General features: G+C 41.9%; 1 protein-coding gene across 1 annotated transcript in view; it reads right to left on the bottom strand.

Annotated features, from left to right (window-relative positions):
- Positions 1 to 5,161: 5,161 nt before the first annotated feature.
- akap7 (A-kinase anchoring protein 7) overlaps positions 5,162 to 26,847 on the bottom strand; it is a 131,007-nt gene continuing 109,321 nt past the window's right edge. The window contains exons 10-11 of the mRNA XM_080744621.1: positions 18,305 to 18,340; positions 5,162 to 7,104 (exon numbers count right to left, since the gene is read on the bottom strand). Coding sequence (XP_080600747.1) covers positions 6,851 to 7,104; positions 18,305 to 18,340 — 290 coding nt within the window. The 3' untranslated portion in view covers positions 5,162 to 6,850. The remainder of the gene's footprint in view (positions 7,105 to 18,304; positions 18,341 to 26,847) is intronic.

Genomic DNA, 26,847 nt, shown 5'->3' with positions numbered 1-26,847 from the left:
CAGGGTATTAAAACATACTGTATGTTACACTATAGTGTCAGGGTATTAAAACATACTGTATGTTACACTATAGTGTCAGGGTACACCTATATACATGCTCTGCTGCTGTGCTGCGTAAGCTCATGTTATGTATAGATTCATGCGCAGGGCATCTGAGTCAGCAACTTACACCATCTCTACCAGCATGGATAGAAAACCATCAATATTCAATGAGAGATATGGCAGCCACACTGCACATGGATCCTAGAGCTCGCGTAGAACAGCCAATAGCCAACAAATTATGAACCCATGCATGCACTGCATCCGGGAAAGCATTTGTGTCGTTTCAGATTTTAGCATTGGCATATAAAAAGCTCACAGCGAGACACTCCGCACTGCAAGCTGGTACATCTGCTGAAAAGTGTTAAGTTAGAAGGCATTTGTAGAATTGGGCTCTAGAATTTTTTTTCTAGGGACCCCAAACCCAGTTCTACCCCAAGGACCCCAGGCCGCACTTTGAGAACCAGTGGCGCCCATAAGTGTGACAACAATAATCCTCAACTGTGGAATTATAGTGGAATTATATCAGGTTTAAAAAAACACTGTGCACTTGTGTAATGTTGTTTCCCCCCTCACTGATGTTTTGTGTGTGGCTGCAGCAGGGGTGAAAGCCCAAGACACATTTCCCTTGTGGACAATAACCTTTACCTTGAACTGAAACAATGTTTGTGGGAATGTGAAACATATAAATAAAATACACATTTTCTAATGTCATAGACCTGCATAGCATTGCTTTTTTTATGTTGAGCCTTTTTTGAGAGAGAGAGAGAGAGAGAGAGAGAGAGAGAGAGAGAGAGAGAGAGAGAGAGAGCGCATCACCTCAAACACTGACCGAAAGCCACATCTGGGTGAAGAACAGGATTGTGAAATGCATCACAGGGTGGATCTTCCCTTGTAAATCAAGGAGTTTGGCCATTAATCGACATCATTTAGAGAAGTGGTTCTCAACCTTTTCGGGACGCGACCCCCAAAATAATTATATTTTAACTGACGAGCACTAAGAGTTGAGGCTTAACATTTTGTATAACATGTTTCCATTGTAATATTTGACAATTTGGCCAATTTGTAACTTGTCATTTTAGAGGTATTAAAGGGAAAGACCACCCATTTTCAATATTGAACTATGTCATTAATATAACTTAGAGGAGTTGTGAGGAAATAGAAAAAAAGTTCCCCCCCTTCTGTGTTGCCTAGAACTGGAGGATTGATTTTGGGGTTTGTGTTGTAAAGTACAACTACTTTACAATACAAACCCCAAAATCAATCCTCCAGTTCTAGGCAACACAGAAGGGGGGGAACTCTTTCTCTATTTCCACACAATTCCTCTAAGGTATATTAATGACATAGTTCAATATTGAAAATGTGTGGTCTTCCCCTTTAAAGAGTCCTTCAATAATTGTCACTTTAGAAATGTGCATGTACCCTCTATAGCCTACACTTAATGTTTTTGTTGGTTTGTTTACTGTTGAGAAAGAAAACAAGTTTGCACATTATGTTAATCATCTGGGGACCCCCCTGGGGGTCCCTACCCACAGGTTGAGAACCACTGATTTAGCGTTCACCTCCTGTGGTTATGGTGGACGGGTAACGTTTCACGGCAATGCGGGCAGTTCAACCAACGGTTCTGCCCATGTTTGTGTCGAATATGTGTTGAATATTGCCTATTATGTACGACCATCTTAAACAGAGAGGAGCACCAAACAAAAGACACGCTGATTCTTTTTTTTTAGTGAAGTATTAAGGCCATTTTTGAACAGTGGTAATCATATCAATCAATCTTTAAATCATAGATATTTACTCCTCACTGAAGATAAAAAACTAAATTAACATGCATCCAAAAACATGACATCTTCATCTCATCTTGAAATCAAATATTTCCGTTCTTTCTTTTTTTCCTTTTGTTAATCTAAAAACAAATTTTCATTAGTGTAATAATATAAAGCATACACAGGATGGCAACAGCTTTGTTGACATCAAAAGCAAATGAAACAAACATATAAAACAAAACAAGCATCTTGGTCAGACAGTCAACCGAATCACCCTTAGTCTTCATCATTATCCACATCATCACATTACGTTATGTCAAAATATCAACCTTTGAGTCACTGGGGAAAATAAAATAATCATAGAATCATAGTGTCATAACTGTTCCATAACGTGCCACTTAACCCAATGGGTTTCAATTAGATGCGGTTCTTAAAACCTTCACCACTATTAAAGTATGATTCATATGTTTTGTCGTACGACGGGCGTCGCATTGAAAAATCACAACATGCCTCATTGCAGATCTGCTTACACGTGTTCTATTTCCACCTCAGTTAACCATACTAGACCTGGGCTATGTATGAGATTTGTTTTTTTATAATGACATGCCTAAAATAAGGAGGCCAGGATTAATCCACATGGTAAAACATCACGTAATCCTTTAGCTTAACGAATAATAACATTAATATTATTAGTTTAACATTATTATACGCTGACATACAGAGTGAGAGAGAGAGAGATTGTCTTCACTGCCATCACAGTCAGCATTGTGTCAATGTGTCAGGGAAGAAATGAAGTCAAAATGACCTGTCACGATCATTGTGACAAAAAATAACTGTGATTTACGATAATTATCGTGGTAATCTGCAAAATAAAACCATTCAGAGCTGGGGACAGATGTGCATAAAGCAAGTTAATGTAATGTTAAATGTGAACACTAGGTGGCAGCAATGCATGCCATCCACAAATGAAATCCCTGGTCAGACATGAGCTGTATTTCAACAACACACAGGGAGTGGAAGCAGCTCCTGACTGTTAATCCTGGCTGCATGTTTCACACACCTTTTCAGGGTCTCTCAGACAATAAAACCACTCTGACAGTAACATTTCTCCCAGGGATTCTCCATGCGGAGCAGAACTCTGGAGGTACGCAGTAGGGCATTCACGAATAGTGATTTTTAGTATTCGAATTATTCGACCACAAAGTATTCGAATAGTCGAATATTCGACAGGACTGGCCAAACAGTCAAATAAGCAAGAGGCGAACATTGTGAAAATAGCCGATCTACATGCTCACAACGCCTCGCGTTGCGAGGCGTTTTGAGCATGTAGATCTGCTATTTTCACAATATTTATCTGTGGAACCGAGTCACATTAAATGTAATACCTACAATTCCAAGTGCTTGTCAGGGTGGGGGGTCCCCCGTTCAAATATGTTTATTTTGGGGGTCACGGCCTAAAAAGGTTTGAGAACCCCTGGTATAGAGCATTAACAAATGCATTGACAACTCATTCTTATGACTTCCTATATCTAGCCAAGCTTTATAAACTATATATTTTTTTAAAGAGAAAATTATTAAAAAATAAAAATAAGCGAATATTCGACTTCGGTGAACAACATCGAATAGTGACTTTGATATTCGAATATTTGGTGAATGCCCTAGTACGCAGCATGCTGAGTGCTGTGGCATACCGTCCTCTCTTCATGAATAGCATGCAATGAATACCAGCACAACAGGGCTATGAGTGCACATTTCAGAGTGCAATAGGGATGGGACGATAACTGATATTATTGTTTATCGTGATAAAAAAGCACTCACGATAATCGTATCGTGGAGATTTTATTTATCGTGAAATCATCACCTTTTATTGCCGAGCTGCATATGAGTACCACTTAAACCCTCTATAATTGGTCAAACTGACCCGTAAATAACTTTTTTACCCACTCTCCACCAAATCTCTTTGCCAAAAAAATAGCCGATCTACGAGCTCACAAGCTTGTAGATCTGCTATTTTTTAGCAAATGTTCTGTCCCAGGATAACGGATGTTGGGAATATTTTATGGCGATAATAACACAATTTCTTTGGTCACAATAATCATGATATGAAAGCGCCCCGTTGTCCCTATCCATTTTATGCATCACAATGGCGACGGAGGGAGCATAGTTACTTAAACCCCCCAGGATACATATTCTGATGGAAAACCTTCACATAAAACAGCCGATCTACAAAATCACAAGGCATTGTAAGCTTGTAGATCGGCAATTCTCCGGGAAGATATTTAACGTGGAGTGAAAACAGAAAAGGACTGCACTACTGAATATGTCGTATGGGTGCCACCGTAAATCAAACAAATTGAATTAATCGCTATGATAAAACAATCGATAATTGAATAAAATAATTGATTATTAATCAATCCCTACTCTGGGCATGTCACTATATTTTATGAAAAAAAAAAAAAAAAAAAAAAAAAACAGAGTAAAAGATATACAAGCTCACAAGGTGTGACATTGCATCTTACAGCACCGTTGTACGACTGAGTACGGTTGAAGTGGTTCACTGATTTGTTGATACAGAATAGTTCTCTTCGCGATGTTCCGATGAACCAATAATGCAATCGACAGAATAATCGCAAAGAAAACAATCAATAGTGCATGTTTTGACGCGTAGTGTTGAGAGTGAACGTTAAGCGGTGTAGCGATAGCACGTGTACTGGTCTAACGTACACAGAAGATCAGCCATTTGGTGGGAAATAAAATAAATTCAATGAATTCACAGCCTTAGCTGTGAATTCATTGCCTTAGTTTGAATTCAAACTCACAGCCTTAAGCCCCTATCATAGTCGGCACCGCGGTGGAAAGCTATCCACCGCGGTGTAGTCTTTTTGAGTCATAAAACTACAACATTACGTCATTACTCGCGGTGAAGAGCTTTCCACTGCCAGTCCTGACACATCTCTCTGTTTTTACTTTAAGACAGATAGGCTCTTCACCCCGTTCACTGATTGGTCGACCTAGACCAGTCAGTCACAGTGATAGGACTTCACCGTGGCGGACTATGATGGCCTCCACTTATTTTCTGACTTGAGGTGGATAGCTTTACACCTAAAGTTTGCGGTGGATAGCTCTTCACCGCAGACTATGATGGAGGCTTTAGCTTCCTAAACCAACCACATCACCGCACCCACTCTCCCAGATCTGAGTTGTAGCCAACGTCAAGCTTATAAGTCTCTGGAGGCAGACCGTTGCCTCACACAATATTCTAATGCTTCCGCCTAACAGTCTGTGCAACGGAAGAGCTGAAAATATGCACGTAAACGTGGACGTCCCACCTCCCCCCATCCCATTTTCGCGTGCTCTATTGGCTCAGTGGTAATAATGTCAGTACTCGCGGGGTTCGAATCTCGGTAGGAGGACACGACAGCAGAGGTGGGACAGAGTCGCTCTTTTGCAAGTGCAAGTAAGTCGAGACTGTCAAGACCCAAGTCAAGTCCATGTCCTAATCTTTTCGTTGTCGGGTCCCAAACAAGTCCTAGAAGCTTGTTGGGGAAGGTATCAAGTGACTTGAAAACACTTCTCAAGTCTCAAAACAAAGTCCAAGTCGAGTAACAGTATTGTTTTGATTTAATCAATTAAGTCTAAAGTAATTTAATTTCGGACTCGAGTCCAAGTCGGGTCTCAAGGAAGTTTGGAGTCTACACCTCTGCATAACAGTTACGAGTGTAGTTTTAAGCCCTGTAGCACTTTGTCGAAAGCAAAATAGCTAAAATTGTAGATGTACAAACTCACAACGCGCCACACTATTAGCACATTTTGAGCTTGCAGGTCTGCTATTTTAGCTAATTTCAAAACTTGAATAAAACAAAACAAAAGTTTCAAATTTGCCCCAAATAAGGTCATTGGCGTTAACTTGGCTGCATATGACCAACCTCTCGTCAAAAGGAAATGAATACATTGAACCTTTTGGAGGATTTTCCTAAATGATATAAATAAATAAAATCTCCTACGGTAAATACTGTACAGTCTTAAATTGAGTTTGAAGCGAATGGAACCGGTCTTGCCGCATTTCAATCCAAAACAAAGCAAACCGATAGCCTCTGGATTCAGTCAGTTCATTTTTTTTTCACCCTTTGTCCTTTGCTGCAAATGATCTCCTGCCGTTGTCCGTTCAGAGGTCACAACAGACCATGAATGATAATATTCATATGGAGGCCATTTTGTCCTGTACGACATATCCGGGGGTGGGGGTGTAGTGAAAGAGAAAGTGCAGGGGGTTTCGTTTCCTTTCATGACAAGGAGTTTCTGTTGTGTTTCAAGTGTAGTTTATGGTTAGCTAAACCTTCATAGGAACAAAAGCTACGTTGAGGAATCACATTTTAAAACACTAAACATGTGAGCGGCAGGAGAAGAACGGTCCTTTTGACCGTATAGTTGTGCCATGAGTTGGTCTGGACGTTTGCATTGTATTATCTACGGTGCAAACACAGACCCAGATAAGGATAGATCCTTATCCCGTTAGAACATTATTTTCCTTTTTGTGTGTGTGTGTGTGTGTGTGTGTGTGTGAAAACTGTGCTCAGTGGCCAACATAGCTTAGCATAGCTATAGCTTGGCTGCTGGCAAACGTCAGCTACTGTAGCCATCCGTGTCTGGCTACTAGTTTAGGTTAGGCCACGGGTTGTGTACAGCAAGGCGGGCTACGGTAGGTAGCTGGCGTCGGGTGTCAACGGGTGTCAACGGACATCAACGGGATCGTCAGCTAGCAAAGTTGTCTAGGGTCAATTTAGCTGGTTGGGTTGCTGGGTTGGTTCAGTCAGCAGGACTGGGGCTGAATCTGGTTGGCTGTTGACTCCAGGCAACAGGGGCTTCCACCACGGACTGGTCAGGGTTTATTTAGTGTGACTGCCTGCCTGGTTCATCACTTTAGTGTCCAGGGTTTTGCTGGCTGCTTCCCTCAATCCTGGTTAGCCAGACCTGGGCGGGCCGTTTTCCCCCCGGACACCCCCCGATTGGTTCAGTCTCGTGACCTACACAGTGCACCGGCGAGGTCACTTCCTGGTGACGGTGGCGGAATTGGCCGCAGCGTCCGACTTATGAGCAGCTCCTGCGGCTTGGGGAGCGTCCAGCGCACCGGGAGTCTCTGTAGTGCTGTCCGCGGCGCCTGCGCTGGCGTTGGGCCCGCCGCCATTCTGGAGCGTCTCCTGCTTGTACTGCTGCAGGGCCCGGCTGACGGCGTCCTCCACCAGTCGCTTGCTGACCCTCAGCAGTTCCGCCTCGTCCGGCGCTGAACGGCGACGCCCACCTGCGGAGAGAGGAGAGAGCGAGCGTGTTAAATATGCCCCACTTATACTTTTGTCTGTGCGTCGTTAACACCAGCTCTACAAGCTCACAACATGTCCCCCATACGGTTGTTCCCGCACCAGCACCAGCACCAGCTGGCACCAGCACGCGCACTATATAGATCAGGCCATCCTCTCATATCAGGGTAAGCATATTCCAGTCTATACACATACTTTCATGCCCCGTGACCTCCACAATATAGTAATCTAAAGCATATATCGAAATTAATTTAACGTGATTCCAAATTATAGGCGATTAATATTTACAATTTGAGGGAAACAGTAAGGTAGTCAGAATCGTGCACGGGAACCATATTTAGATCGCGGACCAATTTTTGAGTAAATATACAATTGCTTTTTGTTTCCTACATTCTATTTATAATAATTATTCTTTCAAAAGAAAGAAAATAAATCTAATGAATTCCATAATTTGAGGAAAAAAAGAAAGAAACCTCTTAACTCATTTAATGCCACCCTTTCACCACTAGAGGGGGCCAAGTGTGCCACAGACAATCCCATAGAGATATGCTGGTATATGCAGAAGCCCTGCAGCCATGACTTGCCTAAACACTTTCCTTTGTGCATGTACAGGAAGAGGATGAAGTTAGCTTGAAGTTAGCTATTGGCTACCAAGCATTTTAAAAGCCTTATTTTCGTCAACTTAGCCATGATTAAACCTTGCACACCTCATGCATGGGAAAAAAACAGAGAAGAATGAGCTCTAAAAAATCCAATGCAATCCTGGATTGCATTGTTGTGGGTTTGTGCAGTTTGTTCACAGCTTTCAAACAAAAAAATCCGATTGGAAATCCGTTCAGGCATTCTTGAGATAATAGCCATTATGTTTTACACTGTTGTGAGCTTGGAGGTCTGCTACCTGAGTTGTATGGGGGTTGTATGGGGGTTAAACATGCAAAATCGCGATTGAAATCATGTTCACTAGTTTTGATGGGGTCCAAAAAAAAAAAATTCAATTTTTTTTTTTTTTTTTGAATCACGTGTATACACGTGATTGGCACTGTGGGATGCGCTAATATATCACGTGTATACACGTGATTGGCACAGAATGAGTTAAAAAGTGGTGAAAATAGCAGATCTACAAGCTCATAACGCGTTGCGATGGGACTCGGAGTGAGCTTGTAGATCAGCTATTTTCACTAGTCCCCGGCACAAGATAACATTCCAGTCTGGTCTGGATGAATACACATACTATAGGGTGCCATTAAACTGGTGACGCTCACTAGCTGGCAGGCCATCACTCACTGGCTTCAGCAGCTGAGAATATTCTGTGCAGAATAGATGTGATCGATTGGATGTGACTGCCGTAGATTGGATGCAAAAAAAAAAAGATAACCTGGATGAAAGGGCCTTTTTATGTCTTTTTCGATACGATTCCTTAATTCTGATTTATTCCCTGCATGGAGAATGTGATGAGCCTCTGTTCTTTAATACCACAGGCAGACAGACAGAATGAAACACAGACCAGACGGTCAATAACTCAAACACACACACACCTGTCTGTGACAGACAGTAATAAGTCGCTTGTCAGGTGGAAAGCTAGAGCCCTTCTTTGTCCTTTGTACAGGGTTGACTACGGGGGCGGTGCTCTCCAAAACGTAAAGGAAAACTGGCAGAAAAAGATTCGTTCACTGCCTAAACTATTAAGATGGTGGTAAATGGTGCATTTTATATAGCACCTTAACCAAGGTACTTTACATATTTTAGATACAATACATTCACCCATTCACACACACATTACACCATACAAAAACCGTGCAAGGCACCAACCTGCTCACCGGGAGCAACTAGGGGTTCAGAGTCTTGCTCAAGGACTCTTACACCAACTCAGGGGGAGCCCGGGATCAAACCGGGAACCCTCCGTGTTCTAAGATGGCAACTCTACCCCTTAGCCACTGCCGCCCCTTATGGCACTGACTGTTAGGATTTTGAACACATTTGTAGAATCGGCCTCAAGTCTTAAAAGGGTTATAAAGAACACGGAACTGGCGGGCGGAAATAACGAGTCCCCCCCCCTCCAGAAATTGTGTGAAGAGAGAAGGTGAAATGCTTTAACAGCACATGGTTTGTGGTCAATGTGGATCATAGTGTGCCTTTGTAGCCGCTACAAATGCCAGCGTCCCTTTGTTACCTCTGTGTGTCGCAGCATCTTTGTATCCGAGTCCCGGGTGTGAACGCAGCCTGCATCACCGTGGTTCCGTCAATATTAAATCTATAACTCTTTTATGTGTCACGTGTTTGTTATTTTAATGTGAAGCGACTGGCTAGCAGCATGTCGAATGTTCCTCCTGTGTTTTGTGATGTGTGTATGTGCTTTTTACATGAAGCGACGGACTGTTAGCACAGACTACTGCGCCCAAGGCTACACTCTCCTCTGGGAAAATTACTTTTATGCTGGCCTCTCTCTCTCTCTCTCTCTCTCTCTCTCTCTCTCTCTCTCTCTCTCTCTCTCTCTCTCTCTCTCTCTCTCTCTCTCTCTCTCTCTCTCTCTCTCTCTCTCTCTCTCTCTCTCTCTCTCTCTCTCTCTCTCTCTCTCTCTCTCTCACACACAGTAGGGTACCAAAGGGAACATACAACATATTTACATTTCAAAGTCCTTCTACTTGTGTGTGTGTGTGTGTGTGTGTGTGTGTGTGTGTGTGTGTGTGTGTGTATACATATGAAACACGCCTTCTGAAATCCTGACACGGTTTTTTTTTCCAAGGCCCTTTACCTCTTTCACTCTTTAATGGCCTCCAATCCATACAGTGAGGGGAGAGAGAGAGAGAGAGAGAGAGAGAGAGAGAGAGAGAGAGAGAGAGAGAGAGAGAGAGAGAGAGAGAGAGAGAGATAATCAATCAATAAATGTTTGCCAACTAGCAAACAAATAATCCCACTTATCGGCATTGGCGTCTTCAAACTGTTCCATGTACGGATGGTGTTGCATAACGTTGACGAGCTGGGAGGTCCTCCTGCTGGCTGACGGTGACGATCTACAAGCTCACAATGCCTCGCAGCGCGAGGCATTGTGAGCTTGTAGATCTGCTATTTTTGTCTAAAGTTCTCAGAACATGGACGCTAGGGTTCAGGTAGTTAATATAAACAAGGAGAAAAAAGAGTTTCTATCACACAAAGATTTGAAGGACCCCCTGTGGTAACTCTGAGGACCCCCTAGGGGTCCCGGACCCCCTCTTGGCCAGGCCAGGCCAGTTCTAATATATGGATTAACACAAAAAAACTACGGGGGAAACTCCACCCTGTCAGGTGATAAGAAGCAGCCTTCTCACTCCTTTACACAATAAGAAAAAAAAAGGAAACTGTTCTAGCAACATATTTTGGTAACTGCTTCAGTTTACAAAAACTGTATTTGTGTAGTACAAAACCACTTGCTGGGGTCGGAAAAAATATTCCCTCATAATATGGCGTGCGTGCATTTTTGTGTGTGTGTGTGTGTGTGTGCGCGTGCATGTGTGTGTGTGTGTGTGTGTGTGTGCGCGTGTGTGTGTGTGCGTGCGTGCATGTGTGTCAGGGACCACTTTTACATTGGTCCAAATATCACCAAATACACTTCAGTTACATAGTGCTTAATATATCAATCGTTGCAAAGTCAAGGAGTTGTTGTTTTCAAAAACAACCACCAGTATGTAGGCCGCTCCACAATGAAAACTAATTCTACTTCTGTCAATAACTCCACTGGGTACAGCTTTTCTTCTTGTGCTAATAATTAACCTCCATGTACAGTGGAGCGAGCGAATAATGAATAATAATAAGACCGCCAGTGATTTTGGAGGTGAACATCACACCAAATCAAGTGTTAAATAAATAGTGATTTAGTGTTTCTGTAGCTGTGATTTGTCTTTTCTTTTTGAGCGGTGGTCACACCGTCTCCTACACGTGGCCGTGTGTGTGGGTATGTGTGCGTGTCTGTCTGTATGTAGCCTGCAATACCTTTTCTGAACACACATGTTAAGGGAGGGGCGCTGTTGTTCAGGCCAGGCACACTCACACTCACATTCACACACACACATACACACACACACGCACGCATACACATACACACACAGCCTCCACCGCTCAGTTCACACAAGTGTGATTTTTTTACAATTCGGTTCCCCGCTCTCCTCCTGTCTGCTGCTCTGCTTTTATGCTCTTGCTGATTATGGTGTTTGCTGCTAGTTATTGTAGAATTGTTATGGTGTTTGCTATAGATATGGTTATGGCGGTGTTTGCTATTAGATATGGTTATGGTGTTTGCTGCTTGTTATTGTAGAACAGCTACACTATCTCTACGCTCTGCTGTCATGTCTCAGCAGCCTCCACCTACACAGCGGGATCAAGCATGGAGTGTTGCTCACTTATTCCTCCCTGCTGTTCTTCACAGAGAGCTGGGAACATGTTTCACTGCCGGGAAGGCTTGGGATGCTTTAGGATTTTAACCATTCCAGTTACCGTAACGACTTTTTCTTGAAAGGATCCCTGGCTAATAAGCCTTACAGGGCTTAATACATTATAATTGCCCTCTATAACTAAAATTAAAAATTAAAAACATGTTACATATTTGTATTTATTAGTTAATCTTTCATTCAATAGGAACAACTTCCTTCGTAAGTTGATGATTGATGATTATATAACATGATAGTTAATTAATAACTCGGGGAAACTCGGGTTGGGCAGTGAGAGACATCGGGAAAAAACTCTATGGCAATCAATGAGTTGAGTACAGTACGAATTTACTTTCCACCACTGCTTACAGTGTGTGTAGTGTAGAGTTCTCAACAGGCCTGAAAATTAAAGCCCGGCCCTAAATGTACCGGCTTGACTAATCATCATATATTTTAGGCCCTACCCGGGCCGGGTCGGGTAGCGTCGTGTTCTGGAAGATTTTGAGAACTATATCACAGAGTAAAACGAATACCGTACTCGACTCAGGGCGACATGGTCGCGCCGATCCTTGGCCATCTGGCCAGTTATTTATTTCGGACCAGTTACCCATATATGGAGACCCCTGCATGATAGTCAACCATGTGATGTCAGAACATGCCCATATATGGGCATTACCAAATGTGGGCATTCCTAGATATGCGCTTAAAGGAGTAGTTCACCCCCAAAATGACTTTTTTTCTATTGATTACTCATGCCATGGAGAGTAGAGTTCAATAATATTTTTAGTTTTTTGTCACATTCCTAAGACAAAAATGTGATAACAATAAATTTACCCCCATTAGTTCCGGATGGAGACCCGTTTCGAAACGGGTCCCCATCCGGAATCAATGGGGGTAAATTTACTCTAATCAAATTTTTGTCTTAGGAATGTGACAAAAAACTAAAAATATTATTGAACTCTACTCTCCATGGCATGAGTAATCAATAGAAAAAAAGTCATTTTGGGGGTGAACTACTCCTTTAACTCATTTAGTGCCACCCTATCACCACTAGAGGGCGCCCAGTGGCCATAGAATAATAGAGATATGCTGGTAATGCATGCCCAAGCCCTGGAGCCATGACTTGCCAGAACACTTTCCTTTGTGCATGTACAGGAAGAGAATGAAGTTAGCTTGAAGTTAGCTATTGGCTACCAAGCATTTTAGAAGATCTATTTTCGGCAATTTAGCCACGATTAAACCTTGCACACCTCATGCATGGGAAAAAAACAGAGAAGAATGAGCTCTAAAAAATCCAATGCAATCCTGGATTGCATTGGAGTGGATTTGTGCAGTTTGTTCACAGCTTTCAAACAAAAAAATCCGATTGGAAATCCGTTCAGGCATTCTTGAGATAATAGCCATTATGTTTTACATGTTATGTAAACAAAAATGGCTGCCCTGTATGTTAGATGGGGTTGTATGGGGGTGGAACATGCAAAATCGCGATTGAAATCATGTTCACTAGATTTGATGGGGTCCAAAAAAAGAATTTCAAATTTTTTTTTTTCAAATTCTTTTTTTTTTTTTTTTTTATATCCCGAACTAGTTCGGGATAGGCACTCTGGGATGCGATAATAATCCCGAACTAGTTCGGGATAGGCACTCAATGAGTTAATATTGATGACATCGGGACAGGGATCTCCATATATGGGCATAAAACGGACAAGGACGTAATTAATATGCAAGTGTGACTCGTGATGACATGAGCAATCTCCATATATGGGCATAAAAAGGAAATCAAGCCAGAATGTGATGTCAGAGCGTCAAACCCATTCTGTTAAGAGTAGTTCCCCTAACATCACAGTGACATCAGAGCATGATGTCAGAGCGACAAACCCATAGAACCACAGACAAACCCAGTGTATCATTGCGACCTATGGTAGCAAAGATACAAAATTATCTTTTCTGTTTTCATTTGAGCCCGAGCCCTACTAATCTATACATACATTTTAGAACTGCAGCCAGCGGTTTTTGTTTGTTTGTCAGTCAGACACGACCAAATGCAGCACTCCAATTGGCTAGGACTGATCACGTGGCAAACGTGCCGACGTCCTCACGTCACACCAGCGCCATACGAGCTGACGTAGAGTCAACACCAGGCTAACAGTTAGCTAAACAAATTATGTACTCACGTTTGCATAGTCAATAGCACTACTGTCCACATTCCAGTACATTCCATCACTTATGCACGAGTCCCGATCACATTAACATAATCTTCATGTATGTACATCCCATTACAGCAACGTAACGTTACTCTTTTTAATTTGCGGAGTTCTTCACCGGAAGTGCGTCCAGCCGTCAAATATGTCCGACCGGAAACGTGTGCTGCGGCACAATAGTTCCGCCACAATAGTTCCCCCCCCAAAACATTTTTTTTTTCATTTTTTTTTCTTCTCAAAATCACGTTAACAACGAGGCGAGGGGGCGTAGATGTGTACGCGCCGCGAACCTCTAGTTAGCATACATTTTAGGCCTTACCCTACCCTATCCTAAATGTCGGGTAGGGTTGGGTTCGGGCAGAATTTGAGAATTCTATAGTGTAGTGCACATGATGACAATGTCCTGGGGTTGTGCACGTGTTATCAAAAGGCACGTGGCAACGAGGAGAAGGGCTATGGTGAAGGAGACGTGGTCCAATTCAAACAACAATCACAACAATCCAGTCGAAATAGAAATAATAAAGCAAGACACAGCAGGTTGGCCAAAGCACGTCACCCAGCTGATGTGTCAGGTCTATGACAAAGAATGACGAGACCAGTGTTCTATGTGTGCCATCACTCCATACAGTTATTTACTAAATAGTGTACTGCACCATTCTGAGGTACTTTTTCTTTACTTGTGTGTACCCTTTTTTCGCTTCTAAGGCAGCCTTGGTTGTGAACCAGTTACATGTATTATTCACCCGTTTCTTTGCGTCTTATTTGTTTGCAGTGGTGTAAAGTAACCGTGTTTACATTTACTTAAAGACCCAGTTCAGGGAATTAAGCTATTTCTTTATAGACACATTCTACATGTAGAATATTAATTTCTGAATCCCTGGGAAAAAAATTGGAACTTTATATTAAAGCATTGTGGAATAAGACTGCTTTACGTTTTTGAATCATGCCTGGGCAATCATTATTTGTAATGCTTTACCGTCGTGCGCATCACGGTAATACTATTAATTAATTACTTTTGATAGGCTACTTGATAGCCTATCAAAGGTCTGTTACTACTAGGCATCTCCTCTTCCCTTCATGTTAGTAGCCAGTAGCTAAACGCTAACGCTAACGTTCACAATCACACTGTTGCTGTTCCCTGTCATTTTACACACACACACACACACACACACACGCACACGCACGCACACACACACACTGTGCGTGTGCGTGCGTGCATCAATCCACACTCCACTAGCCTCGCATTCACTCTGACATTCCACAGACCACGGCGGTTGGTTAGCAGTTAGCCTAGCCTAGCGTTCCTTCTCCCCCTGTGTCAGACTGGTGCGGTGATGAGAGCAGGCAACTGCTCAGGGGCGTCAATTGGGTATGGCAGGGGTATGCAGCTGCCATACCTTGGCTACAGGGGGAAATAATAAAAATGTACTTTTCATCGTGCCTGTTGCTAAGGTATGGCAACATGACTGGTGTCTTAAGACACCAGTCATGTTGCCATACCTTAGCTTGTTCTGAACTGACGCCACTGCAACTGCTGCACCACTCAGCCAATCACGGTGTGTGTGTGTGTGTGTGTGTGTGTGTGTGTGTGTGTGTGTGTGTGTGTGTGTGTGTGTGTGTGTGTTTGTGTTGCGTGCGTGCGTGCGTGCGTGCGAGTGAGAGAGTGGTGGAAAAAGTACTCAAATGTTTTACTTGAGTAAAACTGTAAAAGTATCACACTACTGCATTGTGGAAACTAACTAATGAAAAGAATAATACTCAAGTAAAGTCAAAGTACCTGAATACAAAGTACTTGAGTAAATGTAGTTAGTTACTTTCTTTTTTGAGTAAATGTACTTCAGTGCCCTTTTTTTTTTTATCAAGAAAACCAAAGTGGATACTTCTGTGAATGGGCGTGGCTTCATTGTGTACATAGGCCACGCCCCTACAGTCCTTGTCAGAAAGGCCAGAAAAATATGTATTGGATTTGACACACTTTGAAACACATTTTTTTTAACTTTTAGATTTTTTTCATCATTAAAATCTTGTCTGTTGGTTAATAATACATCACTATGTTGTGTGACAAACTGAGAATACACTTGTTATCATCTTTATTTGACTGAACTCCCCCTTTAAGTACACTTTTGAGGTATGTGTACTTTACTTGAGTATTTCCAATTTCCAATACTTTCACTTTTACTCCACTACATCTCGGATCCACATTTTTTACTTTTTACTCCACTACATTTATTTGAAAACTTTAGTTACAAGTTACTTCGCAGATATAATTATATAAATATATATATAAAAAATAGACTGAAAGTTAGTAGTTTCCCTTTAAAAAAAAATCAGAGTACTTCTTCCTCCACTGGTATAACTAGTGGGCTACAGAAACCCCTGAGGATAGAATGTTTACAGAGGCTAATAGATAACGTATTATGTTCCCAGACAGTTGGAAGCATCTGAAGATCTCTGCTCCCCTGGGCCTACACTCTACAGCCTACAGTATAGAGTCATTTGGTGAAAGTTACGAAGTGGCAGCAATGCCAAGCATGTATTAATTATCCAAGCTGTCATACCTGTGCCGCGCATTGGCAGCTGTGTCCCCGACCCCACTTTGAGAACCTCACTGTCTGTCCTAGTGGGCCACCAATAATCACTGTTGTCAAAAAGTTCAAAATTGTCGCTATCAATTTGAAAATCAAACGTTGTTTTGATTAAAGTTTCTACTGTAAGTAAATATAAACACAAATAAGGTTAGACAACTTTTCTTGTGATTTGGTACTAAAATCGCCACTTTCACCTAATGCCATCTGGGCGAAGATACAGAACCTTGGTGTGGCACAAAGTTCGGTTTAAAAGGAGTTTTGTCCCCTCAGCCATTGCTGCACTTAACAATCTGCTAAACAATCGCCCCCGTCGCTAAGAGGGTCTTTTCTGTGTACAGTGGGGTACTGATGACGTGTCTATGTAATATGTTGTGTTGTCTTTTTGGCTATGTGTTGTTTCTTATTTGAACAGACTGTGAAGAAAAAATTCCCTTTGGGAACAATAAAGATTATTATTATTATAGATATGGTTATGGTGTTTGCTATAGATATGGTAGATATGGTTTGATTAAAGTTTCTACTGTAAGTAAATATAAACACACATAAGGTTAGACAACTTTTCTTGTGATTTGGTACTAAAATAAACTAGGGATTGAAAAGGGCACACAGTCTACCAACTGAGCCACCCAGACACAATTCACCCTCTGTTTTCCCAGTCCAACAACAACACGAATGAGGATGCACGGTTCACTTAAAAGTTGATTCTGTGAGACATCCAAACCAAACAAGGATCAGTACATGTCTGCCTGAGTAGACTGAACAGACACACCCTACCTGCCCACACCCTACTGTGTGGTGTAGTGTTAATACCGTCAACTAAAAACTATGATCATGAAACAATGTTCGTCAACTATACTGTACCTTTTGTCACTGACAAAAACTAAACAAAACTAGATTCAAACCTAAGCTATGTTGACTAAAACTAAACTAAATGTATTGACACAATTTCGTCAACAAATAAAAGCTAAAATATCAGGGAGTAGTGGATAAAAGATCCAGTTGAACTAAAAGGCAAGTCATTTTATGTTTGGTTGCCCTGGGGTGTTGTGGTCCGAAAATAGACAATCTACAAGCTCACAGTGCATCGTGCAGCGACGAGTTGTGAGCTTGTAGATCTGCTATTTTCAACATGCAACCAAGTGTAAAATCAGGCATTATGACGCCATCAAAGGCCCACCAAAATACATTTTTGTTGACAAAATCAACTGTAGACTAAAAATGTAGTCGACTACAACTAGACTAAAACTCAACCTTTTCAGATGACTAAAATAAGACTAAAATGTCATTTTATTCAAAGACTAAAACTAAATCAAAATTTGCTGTTAAAATCAACACTGCCTGGACCACACTTTGAGATGTAGTTGTTGTGCACAATATCAGCACCCTGACTCTTTGACCAGAATGGAACAGCAGAGCCTTCGTTAGTATAGGCTCAAGAGGTAGAGTGGCCGCTTGGGAACCGGGAAGGTTCCCAGTTCGATCCCGGGCTCCCCCAGAGTTAGTGTCGAAGTGTCCTTGAGCAAGACAAGAAGATGAGTAGGTCGGTGCCTTGCATGGTTTCCTCCGCCATCAGTGCGTGAATGTGTGAATGGGTGAATGTAATGCACAATCATTGTAAAGCGCCTTAGATTAAGGCTCTATATATAAATGCATGATTTACCATTCAGTATCATTGGTAAGGAAGTAAGAAGGAGTTCCAATTTCTTTCCGATACAGCCGCTTCGGTACAGAACATAATATATCTTACAATTATTGATTGCTTGTTGTCGGCTGAACGACAACGAGAACGTGACAATTACACTGAGATTGCAAATGAGATTATTCACTTGTCAAATCCATGATTATCCAACAGCAATAGGAAGCAATCAGAAGGAGGGAGACGGAGTTTGATTGTTTTGCGGTGGGTGAGTGATTTTCTTTTTATAACCCCGTAATCAGGAACATGATTGATTGGATCCCCGACCGTGACAGTAGAAGACGATGTGTGAGACATACTTGTGCGTTTGACATGGAGTGGATTCTGAGCCAAATCTGAAACACAGAACAGAAACACAAACGGAAAAGCGTGTAAAATAAACAGAAAAAGCAGGTAAAAACCACAAAAACAAAGAGAAAACAAAACACAACAAAACGTGCAAAATAAGCACAAACGGAAAGCATGTCAAATGAACAGAAAAAGCATGTTAAGTAAAGGCAAAACGCAGAACACACATATTAAATAAATACAGTTACATAATTGGACCATATCATGTATAATATCATCTCTGTCGGGGGTGGAGACCTCCAAAACGTGTTGCTTTTTAGGCTTGTAAGCGTCAAAAGTAGCAGACCTACAAGTTCAAATCGCTCGTTTGAAGCTCGTAGATCTGTTGCTTTTGTGTGACACTTTAGTGTGATCAAGTTAGGGATGGGACGCAAATTCCGAGGGTAAGAATGGCTTTAGGCAAAAGGAGAACGCTTTTCAATAGCTTCCCCTTCATCCTGGAATGATTTGCAGAAGGATCTGAACCATCAGAGCTGATCACTTTGTGGGGAATTAAAATCTGTTTTAAAAGATAGAGAGATTAGTGTGATTGCTTTAGAAATTGGTCAACTCAACTGCCCGCACCTGGTGATGTTTCGTAACCGTTTTTAGTTCCTGTTTTGCACTTTAACTGGAAATTGTGTTCACTTGTTTTTGGCGTGTGACTTTTGCATTGTTTGTTTCATGCTGCCTCTCGGCCTGGTCAATCTTGGAAATGAGGTTTGTAATCTCAAAGAGTATTTTACCGGGTTAAATATAGGATATGCTGAAGTATAAAGACAAGAGAAAACATGTCATAAAGAAACACAAAAGCAGAACATGTGTTAACACACAAATACAACAGAAAACAAACTGAACACACAGGACAACAGAGAACATGTACCGCCTAATTTATACTTTCGTGGCGAGACGACATCCCGCGCCAAACATAGTCGATCTACAAGCTCAAAATGTGATGCGGCGCGACTCACTGTGCGTTTGTAGATCTACTACTGTATGTCCAATACCGTTGTACGACCACATATAAATCAGGCTACAGTGTGACGCTTTTACACACAGGGGTTGACACTAAGGTCTCAGAGGCACTTGCCCGTCGGGAAAGTACAGGTTCAAACAAAACCTGCATATTGGATTGAGTTGGCAAACGTGGCAACTTCTGACAAACCCGTGCCTCTGTATGTCTGCCTCTCTTAACCAGGGAAACGATCACATGTGTTTTGGTCAACAGTCTGCATTCAATAATGTGAGAGCATGCAGGTCTTTATCTTTTCTTGTTTTACCCGTCGCTGCAATTTTCCAAGAAAGAAATCTCACACGCACCTGCAGCTATAAATTCATATAGGGAGGCATTTATGACGCAGTAAAGCTGCCCTGTGTACCCTGACGTGCACGCGCACACACACACAGATAAGCCTGATGATTGATTGTCTCCATAGTTCCAGGCCAGCAAACACGCACACACGCACACACACACGCATTCCACTCTCCTGCAATCGATCGTTCCCACAAGAAATGCATTTTTACTACATCTGTCACTCTCTTCCATATAATGTTACATTCACACACTGGATCATCTCTGCTTCTTCATCTCTCTCTGCATCGGTGGTTCACAAAGTTTGGCCCGGGGACCCCTAGGGGGTTCCTTGGGGTGGGTCCCCAGGGGCTCCCAGTACAATTAATCAAAAGCATCACAATCATTTAACAATTTAATCGTTTTATACTTCGGCTGTTCAAAATCTATATCAGATATTCAAGCTTGCGGGGGCGTAGCGTTATTACGACGTTCGATAGTTAGACTTCACATAATTAGTCCGACAATGGTGAATGCTAACCTGGTGAAATGCTAACCTGTCGATTCTGGTGAATGCTAACCTGGTGAATGGCACTATGCTATCCTAACCTCAGTAAAACTATGCCTAAACCTAACCCTAACCATTAGTCGGACTAATGGGACGTTGAAATATTGAGAATTCACCCAAGCTTGCAGCATGCTTGTACATTTGCTATTTAATCTTTAAAGTATTGGAAATTAATAAATAATTTAGAATTTAAGTCGAAACCTCTCTTCTGGGGGAGTCCCTCTGGCACAAAACCTTTTCAGATGGGGGTCACCGGCCAAATACATATCATTCTCATGAAGAAAGTTTGAGAACCACCGCTGTATACCACTATCCATAGCAGGCTGTACAGCAGCCAAGTACCCTCTTTACCCAAAAACAGCATTTTGCTCATAAAACTGCAATTAAAATATAAATAAATAGTGGTATATGATGCCCCCCATTTCAAGAATATAAAACCAGCCACACAGATGGACTGTCTATGCCATATATGGATTCTGTTAGTGTGGTATGTGGCCGATGTGGCCTCCATATATGGGCATTCCCAAATGAAGTCCTGTTAGATATGGGCTTAATATTGATGACATCAGGGATCTCCATGTATGGGCATAAAAGGGATTCTGTTAGGTAGTTCCCCTGACATCACGGTGACGTCAGAGCGTGATGTCAGAGCGGCTAACCACAGTGTCAGGCGTGACAGAGATACGGTCAAGCTGTAATTCCACAATAATTCTAGAGGTCCTTGACATTAAAAAGGAGACATTTGTATGTATTTTTCAGGTCTTGCGTGGGAATGGGTTAAGAAGAACTACATTGGATCCGTGTGGAACCATGTTACTTGAAAAGTAACACATTTGGACATAAATACCATAGGTTTCCACCAGTCAGCTACGACATACAGCATAACAGCTGGTGTTCTAGTGGCAAAGGAAAAGTGCAAAAAGATGCCTGCGATGCTGTGAGCACAGATGGAATGTGGACTAAAGTCTGACTCAGGAATGCTCACTATCACTGTCACCGAGGCAGCAAAACTCTTTAGACACGACCTGCGTGCTACGAGGTGCACCATTCCAGTGGTTCTCAACCTGTGGGTCGCAGTCCCCACATAATCATTATTTTGTCGTCAGGCTCTAGTCTAAAGGGTGAGGTTGCGCTGAAACAACAGAGACTGACACACTAGCTCCATATATGGGCATATTCCCATATAATATGGGCTTAATATTGATGACTTCAGGGATCTCCATGTACAGTATGGGCATAAAAGGGACAGAATTAATCTGAAAGTGTGGTTGCCGTTACACTTGCAAATAAAGTCTGCCTTGGCCATATGGAGAGTGACATGAGGCATGACTGACTGAGTGACTGACTGACGCACATGAGCTGCATGATTTCATAGTAAATACGAACTATGGTCAAAAAAAAAAAAAAAAAAAAGACCATTGTGGCATCAAAAGTAATCAACAAACTGTACTATAACAAAAACTGGTCAAACATTGGCCACAAAGAGGCAAAACATCACTGATCTACAAGCTCACAACACTCTGCGTTTGCGAGGCGTTGTGAGCTTGTAGTTCGGCTACTTTCACAATAGTCATCTGTGGAAACCGAGTCAAGCTAAATGTAATACCTCAACTGCTGCAATTCCAAGTGCTTGTCAGGGTTGGGTGGGTGGGATGGGGGCAGTTCAAATAGGATTATTTTAAAAAGGTTTAGGACCGCTGCTCTATTCTGTCACGACGCGCCGTTTGTGTGTGTGTGTGTGTGTGTGTGTGTGTGTGTGTGTGTGTGTGTGCGCGCGTGCACGTGCGTGTGTGCGTGTGCCGTCCTTTGTGAGCGCAACAGCCCGTTCAAGATGTGTGACATTCTCTCTCTCTCTCGTTGTCATGGAGACTGATGAGGCGAACTTTTCTCTCTCTCCAACAGGTGTGGTCAGTCAGTCATTCATTCATTCTCTGGGTTGAGGATTACATGTGACCCTGTAATCGAGATGATAATCTCCCCTGATCTGCAAAATCATCTGTGCCTGACCAGGCGTGACGGGTACATCGATTTGAACTCTCGGGTTAAATCGACACAGATTTTTCTTCTAGGACAAACTGCATAGTTTTTCCCGGAGGAGAATTTTGCATGGATTTACTCTGTGCAACATTTCAGAGAATCCTTATATAAAAACAGGCGCTAGTGAATATTGGCCGTAAAAGGATTTGTCTCGTAAGGCACAGATGATGTTGCAGATTCTTACCCAGAGCCACTTACAAAACATTTGGAAAACTTAAACAAAAAGAAAAAAGGTGAAGGTGAAGGTAGAAAGAAATATGATTCCATGAGCTATGGATCATACTGTACGCTGTCCTGGCTTTAATCAACTACTGTAAGCCCTAATGTTATACTTTCAAAAACATTCAAAGATAAAAATCGATTTGAACCCCTATCGGTTAATTGGTGCACGGCGGCTATTTGCAATACTTATTTACGTCCATTTGAATGGCAGGCGATGTGCAACACTTTGTCAGACCTCCGGCGGGTATTTGATAACGTAACTGTCGGGCAGAAACCTCGTACCTCCAAGTTTCAAGTTTGTACGTTTTTTTTTCACCAAGTAAAGCCCTGCTTCATCATACAAGGCTGTCGCACAAAAGTAGTGAAAACAGCAGATCTACAAGCACACAACGCCTCGCACCACTAGTTTAGTTCATTTTTAAAATGATAAATACAAAACGAACGGTCTTGGACATACAAGGTTTCCACCCGACAACGACGATAAATTATATTTAACGTGTAATATTTATAAGGATGATCCTGGAGGACCTGTTTCCATTGTGGTCCAAGATTCAGTCCATAATAAACTCAGCACAAAAAGAAAGGAAACTTGTTTTTGGTCCATTGTATCTCCCCTTTAATAATACCAAATTGTATTGTGTATTATATCATTTTCATCGTTGATTTGTCACCTTTACAACAAGGTACAGCTTGTAGGGATCTGGCATTCGTGGAATGAGCTACACAACCAAACATGCTGGTAGCGTCCCTCCAAAAATGGTCAAAATGGCCTGGCAGGCCTGCATTACTGTTCTTTTGGTGTTTGCCTGTGTTGCTCATTCCACGAATGCCAGATCTTTACAAGCTGTACGTTGTTGTAAAGGTGACAAATCAACGATACTGTAACAATGATATCAAACACAATACAATTTGGTATTATTAAAGGGGAGATACAATGGACCAAAGTCAAGTTTCCTTTCTTTTTGTGCTGAGTTTATATCCGCCCATGCAGCCCTAATGAAAGCCTGCTTTGCCTCTCTGTCTCTCCTCTGTCTGTCCAATTAGGCTGGGGCTACCATTTACAACTGCAATTCAGGCATTTAGCAGACGCTCTTACCCAGAGCCACTTACAAGCAACAAAGCAGAAAACAAGAACTCTGGTTAACAAACAAGAAACGATAGTCACATAAAGAGTGAAGAGAGAACAGCGGCAACATGCCTTAAAGAAATTAGGTTCTCAGCAAGGGGTCCTCAGAGTTACTAAAGGGGCGGCTGCCATATCTTTGTGTGACAGGATCTTCCTTCTTTTTTTTAACAATAGCCCTCGCATTCCTATTCTGAGGAGAACTTCAGACAGAAATAGCAGATCTACAAGCTCGCAAGGACTTGCGCTGCAAGGCGCTGTGAGCTTCCTTACTTCTTCCATTTAGTGTAGCACTATACGGGCCGATTTGGAACCCCCGGCCTCAAGGACACGAGACCCACTGGTGTAGCAGAGTGTTTCCAGTGAGCCAACGTGACACAACATCAGCACCCTGATATTGGGGTCCCATTTGTTTCCTATAGAAGGTATGCGTGTGACATCATCATCATACCTGGAAGTTATGCGGGAACGCCTACTGAGTGGCAAAAAAAAACAACTTTCTGGCCTCGACAGCCCATACATCCAACCGAAAAGTCCTATCTGATTGCATTAAACAACGTTAAACTCACTTTGCCACTCGATTTGCCACTCACTTTATGCATGCGCATATCTCTATACTGTATGATATGGATGCAGGGATCTACTGTATAGTATGTCCCCTTTTCCACCAGGGTTGAACCGGTTCAGTTCTTTTTCCCCGCCTAATAATGAACCAGGTCACAGAGCGTTTCCACTGAAAATGAATTGGTTCCGAACACTGAAAGTACGCTTGGAACTGGAACAAAAAAAATAAATAAAAATAACGCACGTTCCATGAAAGCACCAAGGGCTCTATTATGATCCAGGTCTTATGCCTTATGCCTTAACTTATTTGCCTTTTTTTTACTATTCTGAAAAACATTTTTAAATACTTCAAATGCTGATCTACATCTACACGTTGTGAGCTTGCAGATCAGCTATTTGAAATATTTTAATATTTCATGCACTGGGATCAATTCACCTTTTAGTTGCCGAGCTGCATATCTGGTACCACTTAAACCCTCTATAATTGGTAAAACGGACCTGGAGATAACGTACTTGATGCAGCCTTTTGTTCAGTCTCTACCAAATCTCTTTGCCAAAAATGTTGGCAAATGTTCCACCCCAGGATAATGGATGTTGCGGGTATTTTGATTATCGTGATAATATCGTAAATCGCAATTTCTTTTGTCACAATAATTCGTGAAATGACATTTTCATATGGTCCCATCCATACTAAAACCAGAATTGTTTTGTTGTAAAAGGGCCCTTTGTGTCTCTATTTGGACCGGTACAAGTCAGCTCAGCAGAACCCAGCCAGACGCAGCACTCCTCCAAACGAGTCCAGGAGTGACACTTTAGAGCGTGCTCTGCCAGGAGGCGTTAGAAGTGTCTGTTTGTTATTCCGTAGACACACTCACTCTGTTTCTGTCGCTCTCATCATTCACTATATTCATCTACCTTGCATTTCTATTAGGACTCATCTCTCTCACACTCCCTGTTTCTATGGCTGGCACCGTGTGGTGGTGGTTAGACAGACAGACAGACAGACAGACAGACAGACAGACAGACAGAGAAAGAAAGGCAGGCAGGCAGGAAGACAGAACTTGTACGTCAGTTATTGCGACCGAAGGTCTCAGTTTACTATGAGAAACGTCACAGATTGTCCGTGTTCACATTTTTACGGCCTATGGGTTTGCCGCTCATACATCATGCTCTGGCTTCGCTGTGATGTCACACTAACAGAATCCCTTTCGTGCCCATATATGGAGTTCCCTGATGTCATCGATATTAATGATGCCCTGTTAGAGAGATCCTTGGGATGCCAGGGGGAATAAAGGGCTTGAGCCCCTGTACCTTTTATCCATCTGTAAAAAGTGCCCTCTCAGTTTTTACTATGAAAGAAATGCAAAATTGCAAACGCCCTCTTAGCTACACACCGCAGCGTCTTATGTTGAAAGAATTGCCCTCTCTGTGTAGAAATCAAGCATCGAAAATAGCAATAGCCGACCTCCAAGCTCACAACTAGGGGTGTAACGATACATTTTAATAGCGATTCGATACATATCACGATACATGGTTGACGATACGATACATGGACGATATTGGTTCATTCATGGCGATATGATACGATTCGATTCAATGATTTAAAATCGATATAGTAACTATTTAGCAAAGACATTAAATCTGTGTGAAAGGTGTGGATAGTGCAGGTTTTTAAGGGAAACATGTATTATTATGGATATAAATAAGTAAACACAGTGATTATCTGCCAAATACATGGACATTGTATATGGACAAACCTGCACCTTGACATGAACCCAATGATTACACACATTTATCGATAGACCAGTGTAGCTATATGGAAAGGAAAAGTAATTAAACTCCACCTTTTCATTTTTTCTTCTTAAAAATGCTAAATACAATGCACAAGTAGGTAGTATCGATACAATCGATTCTTTGCACTGCCGATTCGATACGATACAAATTAAAACGATACGATTCGATTTTAGCTGTTTTCATTTCGATATACTTCGATTTTTTAAGTTAAAACGATATTTCGATACAGTTACTATATCGTTACACCCCTACTCACAACGTGTCGCAGTGTGAGCTTTGTTTCGAAATTTCAGCCCCTGCCTCTCTTACATTCTCTGCACGTCCCTGGTCTGTTTTGCAAACTGATAATACAGCTCCAGTTAGTTGTCGTTTGTTTAGGTAAAGTCTCGTCTTTATTTTTATTTCAGTCAACTAAAACATATGCTATCTAAATACATGTGTTCAATCCTAGTCGTGGTTACATTTATAGTTAACCCATTCAGGCCAAGAATTATTGAATGCTTTAACCAGTGAAAAAGCTCACAGAGCTTGTAGATCTGCTATTTTTGAAAAAGTTGTGAAAATGTGTGCAAATCTTTGAATACATGTATTTTCAAAGCGAACGTTTGTAACTTAAATTTTGCTTCTGGTGGTCCCTGGAACTAAATATTTTGAGATGCGGGTCCGTGGCCAAATAAATTAAGTTTGGGGGTCCTTCACATGAAAACTTTTGAGAACCACTGACATAGTAGTCTCTCAAGAACAGACTCACTGAGCTCCAGTTAAGTGAAAAGGACCTTTTTCTTTGACGATGGCAGGCCAGATTGATGACATAGAAAACATAGGGTTTTAAAAGACACTTATAGAACCGGGTCAACTTCAAATTTTCACGATTTTTTCAAAATAGCAGATCTACAAGCTTGCATCGCGGCACTCG

This window comes from Nannobrachium achirus (assembly GCF_963921795.1).
Source record: "Nannobrachium achirus genome assembly, chromosome: 16".
In the NCBI taxonomy this organism is placed as follows: domain Eukaryota; kingdom Metazoa; phylum Chordata; class Actinopteri; order Myctophiformes; family Myctophidae; genus Nannobrachium; species Nannobrachium achirus.
Note: the sequence above shows the minus strand (reverse complement) of the source record. Positions and strands in the feature narration are given on the sequence as shown.